Genomic DNA, 8,832 nt, shown 5'->3' with positions numbered 1-8,832 from the left:
TTTATCCAAAGCGCTTTACATAGATTGTACGTTACATTCACCCATTCACACACCGATGGCGGAGGAAACCATGCAAGGCACCAAACTGCTCAGAGAAATTAGGGGTTCAATGTCTTGCTCAAGGACACTTCGACACTAACTCTGGGGGAGCCCGGGATCGAACTAGGAACCTTGCGGTTTCCAGTTCACTCTACCCGGCCACTCTACCCCTGAGCCACTGCCGCCCCATGGTGGTGCATGTGGAGTGGGCTGTTCATGTGAAACAGTGCAAGAGAGTTGTCATAGTCTCCAATGACACACACACCTTCACATTACTGCTATACTACACCCCATATACTTACTTCCAAGCACTGAGGATGAAGGAGATCTGGCAGCAGTATGGCACTGGTGAGAAGCGGCGCATTCTCCCACTGCATCAAGCAGTCTCTCATCTTGGAGCACCACTAGCCAAGACAGTGATCAAGGCACACATCCTGACTGGAGATGACTGCATGAGTAAGGTGGGGACCAAACATGCAGCTATGGCTTTTGACTCAGTGCAATATCTGACAATCTTTGGAGAGGCAGACACCTTGACCGAACAAGACACAGCGTTGACAGAGAAGTACTTGGTGCGTGTCTGGGCAGGGTCCAGTTCAAGTACAACAGCAAGACATTTGATGACCTCAGGGTAGAAAACTATACCTGTGCCAGTGCTGGAATGGATGCTCTCCCTCCCACAAGTAGTGTGATCAGAGGCCACATCCAAGGTGTCTTTCTGGTGCATAGGGCTTGCGACCTGTTGCGACAGCCAAGGAACCTCAGGCAAGACTAGCACCAATGGAACATGGATGGGAGGAGCACTTTGGTACACTCCTGCCATCTAAGTGTCTGAAGGCCTTACCACCAAGTCTGCTCACAGCATGCAAGTATTCAGGCAAGTGTGACACTCGCCGATGTTGGTGCCGTGCTGCTGGAGTTCCATGCATCATATTCTGCCATGGAAACATTTAAAATCCATCCTGCAAAAGCCCATCACACTAACCAGCATGCACACATATGGTGCACTTTGAGAGGAATTGTTATTTGATTTTGAGTTACGATTTTATTTGTATGTCTTTTGTTGGAAAAAAACAAATCATTATTGAAAAAAAATACAATGAAAGTTATTGAGTAATTGAGTTATTGAAAAATTGCATTGACTTGCATATTTCAATGAAAAGATGCTCCTTAATGGTCAAAACAATATCAGAAAGGAATTATAAATGCCAGAATTTGTTTAATTAGTCTTATTACACCTGTTTTTAGTCCTAACAATGGCCAAGTTATGGCCAAGGTCTTCGAAATAGCAAGATGACCTTGACCATGACCTTTCAAGGTCAACATCACCCAAAGTGGTCATACCAGAAATGAATTCCCCACCCCACAATTAGTCAACATGGAGGTATTGCATGTGTATATACACTCAGAAACAAAAAAAGTTGGATTTTCATCATAGGCGATGGCGGCCATTTTTATTTGGCCATTGCGCCATTCGTGGCACTATGGCGGATGAGAACCTCTGTGATTTTTCATGTCTAGGTACCCATTGACTCAGTTCAAGTGAGAAATTCTCCTAACACCAAATTGCGAACGGTTCTATTGGCCAGGTACAGAACTACTGTGCAGATAATGTGGGGAGATAATGGCAAAAACATGAATGTCCTAAAAAAGTATTAAAGCTACTCATTTGAAAAGGCTATCATGTTTCAAAGTACTTAAATGGACCCTACAAACAAAATGGTGCCAAAGAGATTTTGCCACCTTACGTGTCCCTGACTTCTCGTCTGGCCCATGGACTAAATCTCTAATTCGGCCACGGCTGGTGCTAAGACGCGCTCGCTCCTGCGGGATAAAATGAATGATTCTATTCTATAGCGTCATTTAATAAGCCTGTATTGGTTAAGCCCAGACTTATCCAGGAGAACGAACGTTTTCCTGGATAACATTGCAATAGGGCAAGTGTAAGCTGGTGTTCTGTTACGCAGAGTGGCAGCATTATTTGGTGTGTATTTGGTGTTTGCTTATCCCATCGTGTGGTACATAAAGGGCATGACCTTTATACCATTTCTTATTATTTGCCTAATGATAGGTTTATGGTGTGCCCATTGAATAGAACAAAGTACATTTGGTCTAAAGCAGTGGTTCCCATGGTGTGCCGTGACATAAGTCGGGGGTGGCAGTGGTCCAGGTTGTAGTGTGGCCGCTTGAGAACCCGGAACTCTTGCAGTTTTCAGGGGGTCCCCAGCTAAAGTAGTTAATATAGCATCAAAATCATTTTAACCACTTTATCCATTTATGTTGGCTATATGTACTGTTACAATAGGCTTCAATATTTCAAAATCCATTACATGTAAGGAAATAATTTGAATTAATAGGCGTGGTGTGGGAGATGACTGTTAAGGGCTTGATTTAATTTGTTGCACGATATTACGTGCAACAACTTAAAGGACGACTTCACCACTTTTCAACATATCTTCATATAATAGGTCCTCACTAATGCTCATGATAAAATGGTACCATTTTTGGGCGGTGCAACCGCCCCTATATGTGAGGTTTGGACATCGACATTCGCTGCACTGTGATTGGCCACCATTGTACCCCTCCACCCATTGTACCCCCCCAACCCTGCGCTGTGATTGGCCACCATTGTACCCCCCTAACCCTGCACCGTGATTGGCCACCATTGTACACATTTATGTTTTTTTTTAAGTGAATCACACATTGTGGGTGGAAAGGGTATTAAAAAAAACACATTATTTTTTTATAAAAAAAAGTGCGCTTCCATCACCGTGATGACCACTGTTAAATAACAACAGTGACATAGTCCTCCAATTCCACATGCTGTGATTGGCTAGTGAGACACATGATGAAATTAATCTAAAACCACTTTGATGTGACACTAGTATATTTAACTTAGATGCTGTCCATTTCGTGAGAACAGTAAAAAATAACCCAAAGATCACTATGGCTGAAATGATAAAGGGAAAACCGATATTGAGAAGAAAATAGAAAGTCTTCCTAGAACTGACCCTTTCAGATCAAAGGATATGTCAGAAAAGGTTAAAGACAGAATTTTGACAAAGCACAGATCTGGCCAAGGTTACAAAATAATTTCAGCTGAACTTAAGATTTCTAAGAACACAGTTGCCAACATAATCCGTAAATGGAAGAGACGAGCCTTTGTGGGAAACGTAAAGAAGAACCCAAAGATCAAGAGAAGAGCAAGACACATGATGAAATTAATAATTATAAATAGCACCACACACTTCAGAAATATTACTTTTCTTTAAGTCAACTTCCATCACTGTGATGACCACTGTGACCACACCGCCCACTTCACACTGGGTGTGATTTTTTTCTAATCAGTCTGTGTCTCAGAGGAGGGCTGTAGACAGTTCAGAAACCTGTCTACCAGTGACATCATCGAAGGGGAATCCAAGCTAATAGAAAGTGCAGGCTTTGTATTCCTGGAAAGTTGCAGTGCAATAATAGATCCCATTGTTCTCGCCTTAATAAAAATCTGAATTAAAAAATTGTAATCTTTTTGGGGAAAAAAATCCTGCCTAACGATGATGTCACTGGTAGACGGGTTTCTGGACTGTCCACAGCCCTCCTATGAGACACAGACCAAGTAGAAAAAAAATGTATAATTTTATCATGAGCATTAGTGAGGACCTATTATATGAAGATAGTTTGAAAAGTGGTGAAGTCGTCCTTTAACTGAAATCAACTAATTTGCCAATACAAAGACAAGTATATCAATATTTTTAACTGTTTTGAGGCACTTTTTTTCGGTCATTATACTTTAGGCAAAAGCATTTAAGTTAAAATCTACAAGACTTGAGAGTGTGTAGTACGTAGATTGGCTTTTTCATTATTCATCATATGACTTGAGTGCTTAAATGCTATCACGACATTCCAAACGGCCATCTGATATATGGCCATCGCATAAAAAAAAGTGTCAGCCAATCTGAATTAGTTCAAATTGTAATTTAAATGTAAAACGCAATCTACTAGAAATGTACTGCAGAGGTAATCAGATCCAGTCATGGAACTAAGGTTAATGTTTATATCCACATCATACTCTTTATTCACCAACTTAAAAACAGAACTTCATCCAACTCCATATGTAGAGGTGACAAGGAACTAATGGCGGAGTGGGGTTTTCATGGGAAAACACCATCAAGGTAATAAGTACAGGTTTTGCAGTTCCTACTTATCTGCATTGTCCTTGTAATCTGATCATGTGAAAGTGTCCATTTACACCCCCACATAAATTGTATTTAAGAGCTGCTGTTTCTGATAATCAACACTTCAACAGAGAACAAACCACAACACATCATTCTACTGAAGGTTTGACATGACTCCTCGTCTCCTCTGTCCTTGTTGTTACTTCTCTGACTTTCAGAGGTATCTCTAACATGTCTGTTTCTTTCTAGAAGGAAATCATCTTCATCTCCATCATCATCCTCATCATCGTGACCATGAGGATGCTGAGTGTGCCTCTACTTCTCTGCGCTGTGATGGTCTGGAAAAGTGCTGCTGCTCCTACTGCAGGTGTGTGTGTGTGTGTGTGTGTGTGTGCGTGTGTGCGTGTGTGCGCGTGTGTGTGTGTGTGTGTGTGTGTGTGTGTGTGTGTGTGTGTGTGTGTGTGTGTGTGCGTGTGCGTGTGCGCGTGCGTGTGTGTGTGTGTGTGTGTGTGTGTGTGTGCACACCTGTGCATGCACATGTGCGTGCAGGGGTATTACTGAGTTCTATAGCTAAAGCAATTTGTTTTAAATTAAGTTCTTAAGTTATTAAATTCTACTATAAAATGAACAAATCTGCCTATCCATCTGTCTGTCTATCCTTTGGTCTGTCCATCCATCCTTTTTTCTCCTTAGTAGGATGACCAATCAATCTGAGCTTGCAAATGGGCATTGACTTTTCCCATATATACGCTGTTTATTAGCGTTTTCACCACAGGGTCTGTAGTCGCAATCCCAGATCTTGGATGAATGGCAAAGCCATGCAAATCTATGGGATCTGTAGTTACAGTCCTTTAACTCGGATGGATGGCAGGTGGAAATACATGTATGGACTAGTATCTAGGAATGGTACAACAAAACAAAAATTAAAAAAATGCTAAATTGATAACAGATGTGTATTTATTTACAGTAACTGTTGAAACTAAGATTATGTTTGTTTTAGGATTTCCTGATTTTGTTAGTTTAGGTGTTGTTGTTGTGGGATCGCTTTAGCGATCACACCAATGTTATCTTCACTATTTATTATTATTATTATTATTATTACTCTCCGCCAGGAGAGTATTGTTATCACTGCGTTTTCACTTTCTAAACATGACACACCGATTGGTCAAGCCTCACGTGACACGTGAAATACTGTGATCTGATTGGCTAGTGACGCCACCGGGCCTATATATACATGGCATCACTCTGACAGTGTCTCCGCCACTGTCAGAGTGAGGTAAGACGGGAACCATGAAATGGCTGCATGGCTGATACATAATTGGCAGATAGGACAGATAGGACATTTATATTGACAGGAGGGATATGACATAGGACACTTATACAGACAGGAGGGATAGGACACTCACACAGACAGAACGGAAGAGGACACTTACCCAGACAGGTTGGATAGGACACTTACATATACAAGAGGGATAGCGACCTATAAATACATGTGTCACTGTGATAAGCCAGATTCCAATACCGAAAATCCGGCCACTAGCTCACTCCCAGACCTTCGAACCGGAAGTAGTCAAGTAGTCGCGGTCCAATTGTTCCTATCTGTCTTATTGGACAGATAGGACAGATAGGACACTTATATAGACAGGAGGGATATGACACTTACATAGACAGGACGGATAGGACAGGAGGGATAGGACACTTACACAGAATGAACGGAAGAGGACACTTACCCAGACAGGATGGATAGGACACTTACATATACAAGAGGGATAGCGACCTTCGCGACCTTCGAACCAACACAAGTCTTCTGGCGGAGAGTTGTGCTCCGAGGAGCACTTTTTCTAGTTATTACTCTCCGCCAGGAGAGTATTGTTATCACTGCGTTTTCACTTTCTAAACATGACACACCGATTGGTCAAGCCTCACGTGACACGTGAAATACTGTGATCTGATTGGCTAGTGACGCCACCGGGCCTATATATACATGGCATCACTCTGACAGTGTCTCCGCCACTGTCAGAGTGAGGTAAGACGGGAACCATCGGACACTTACACAGAATGAACGGAAGAGGACACTTACCCAGACAGGATGTATAGGACACTTACATATACAAGAGGGATAGCGACCTTCGCGACCTTCGAACCAACACAAGTCTTCTGGCGGAGAGTTGTGCTCCGAGGAGCACTTTTTCTAGTTATTATTATTCCCCCCGTTTTTTGGGTCATTTCAATCGAGAAATGCCATTTAGTGACGTCATAATGCATAATACCATTCTAGTCATAATGCATAATGCCATTCCAGTGACGTCATAATACTGATGTCATTGTATTAGGACCCTACTATAACACTATCAATACTCCATACCAGCAACAGTCTTAGCGATCCCACACTGTTTCTTCAGGAACAGTACTTTCTAGTTGTTGTTGTTGTTGCTTTCAAACGGTTGACTTCAATATCTGATGTATTTTCAGGAGAGCATGCAGTTGTCAAGAGGTGTGCAAAATGTCCAAATGCATGGAATGAACACTGTTACATATTTGAAGAGGCTAAGGTGGCTTGGGCTGATGCAGAGGTAGAATAACACATGATTGCATCTTGTACTGTATTTATTTTCCATATGCATGTTATTATGTGATTTGAATAACATTCTATTGTTCTGTAGAAAGCCTGTTTGTCTCAGGGTGGAAACCTAGCATCCATTCACAGCAAAACAGAACACAAATTCATTCAAGACCTGATACGTTCCAAAACTGGTGCAATGGATCGAGCGTGGATCGGTGGCTATGATGCAACAGGCAAGGTAAGGAACATTAACCCTTATAAACTGTATCTGATAAAATGTTACCTTATATTATACTGACACATGATGCACAATACACTGTACCTGTATTTCAACATACAGTGAGTGGTTAAATGGTTACATATTATATTGTATTGACATTTATGATGTTGTCATTTAGAATGGTGCTTGGATGTGGAGTGACGGTCGCCCAATGACCTTCACAGACTGGGGGAATGGAGAACCCAACAATGCTGGAGGACAACAAAACTGCATGGTTATGAACTGGGGCAGTAAGTACCTTTAATAAAATGTTTGTTTTAACAACAAAAAAGTATAATAATAATACAAATTATCACTAACAGCACCTTTAAATAATAACGCAATATGAGACTTAATGTGGTCTTTATGTTCAACTTTCTCTTTATATAACAGGTCAACACCTGTGGGATGATGAGTACTGCCATCGCAAATTTGCCTTTGTCTGCAAAAAAACAGCTGAGAGCGCTGAATAACGTGGAGATTACGCATGCAAGCACGCACGCACGCACGCACGCACGCACGCTGTGTGTGTGACTCCTATATCTATGCCCTGCAAAGGTGCAGTAACTACACAAAAAAATCAAACAAATAAAAAGTCTTTAAAGTGCTTCAATTGCTCAGTCCAATGGGTTATCTGTATATAAAGTGATATCGCATTAATTGCACATCCGTTCAAAAATGTAGTTGCTGCATTTTGGCGTTACAAATTGTAACGCTACTGAAGGAATGAAGAGACAAGTGACATTAATAGCAGATGGACAGTGACTCTCAGGTGTTGTGGTGATAATGAGAGGAACATGAATGGAATGGATGGTTTGCTTTAAGCAGCAGTGGCACATAACTTGCTTCAATGTCTTTACTTGCATCAATAAAATATGAACTTTACTTGCAATAAATAAAAATCATTGAAATAATTCAGTGTGAGTCATTCAGAGAGAACCTCTGCTTTTATGCTGCTCCTCTGTCATGTCCACCTACAACAACTGGGGGAATATAAACAAACACATTGATATAAACAAATCCACTGGTGAAGATAATATGGTACCTAGTCTGTTAAAACTTGCAGCTCCATTGATTGCTCAGTCTGTAACACATATATATTTTTAATTTGTCACTAGCATCCGGGACCGTCCCAAGTGTTTGGAAATCTGCCCATGTAATTCCGCTATTCAAGGGGGGGGATGCAAGTGCTGTTAATAATTATCGGCCTATCTCCAAATTGTCTTGTTTAGCCAAAATACTAGAATCACTTATTAAACAACAGCTATGTAGCTTTTTAACTGTTAATAATATCTTAAACACCTTCCAATCAGGTTTTAGGCCTGGTCATAGTACTATTACAGCAACGTCACTGGTTTTAAATGATATAGCAACTGAGTTGGACCAAAAACAAAAATGTGCAGCCATTTTTATTGATTTGGCAAAAGCCTTTGATACGGTGGATCATGCCTTACTAATACAAAAATTAGCCAATATTGGACTAGATGGCATGGCCTGTTCATGGTTCCAGGACTACCTGTCCAACAGGACCCAGGCTATCATGGTTGGAGATATTAAGTCCAACTTCTTAGAAGTCAGAAAAGGAGTCCCGCAAGGATCTATACTTGGACCTATCTTATTTACCATCTAGATTAAATGATATCTCTAAGAATATAAAAGATTGCAAAACACATTTCTATGCTGATGACACAATACTTTACACCTCAGCACCAACCAGCAGCCAAACTATAACAAGGTTACAATCTGCTTTTAATATTATTCAGCAAGCTCTAGCTGGTCTTAAACTGTCTCTAAATGTA

The 8,832-nt window shown here is 41.0% G+C and overlaps 1 protein-coding gene across 1 annotated transcript; it reads left to right on the top strand.

The window, feature by feature from the left end:
* Positions 1-356: 356 nt before the first annotated feature.
* Positions 357-7,556, top strand: LOC311058164 (ladderlectin-like; the record flags this gene model as incomplete). Its single annotated transcript, XM_084075514.1, has 7 exons — positions 357-639; positions 4,310-4,374; positions 4,461-4,578; positions 6,684-6,784; positions 6,875-7,012; positions 7,173-7,284; positions 7,427-7,556. 7 exons carry the CDS (start codon positions 357-359, stop codon positions 7,504-7,506), a joined length of 897 nt encoding a protein of 298 aa, XP_083931640.1. The 3' UTR covers positions 7,507-7,556.
* Positions 7,557-8,832: the final 1,276 nt, after the last annotated feature.

Source organism: Gymnoscopelus microlampas (genome assembly GCF_963454915.1).
Source record: "Gymnoscopelus microlampas genome assembly, chromosome: 13".
Lineage (NCBI taxonomy): Eukaryota > Metazoa > Chordata > Actinopteri > Myctophiformes > Myctophidae > Gymnoscopelus > Gymnoscopelus microlampas.
The sequence above is the reverse complement of the archived record's forward strand: the minus strand, read 5'-3'. Positions and strand labels throughout refer to the sequence as shown.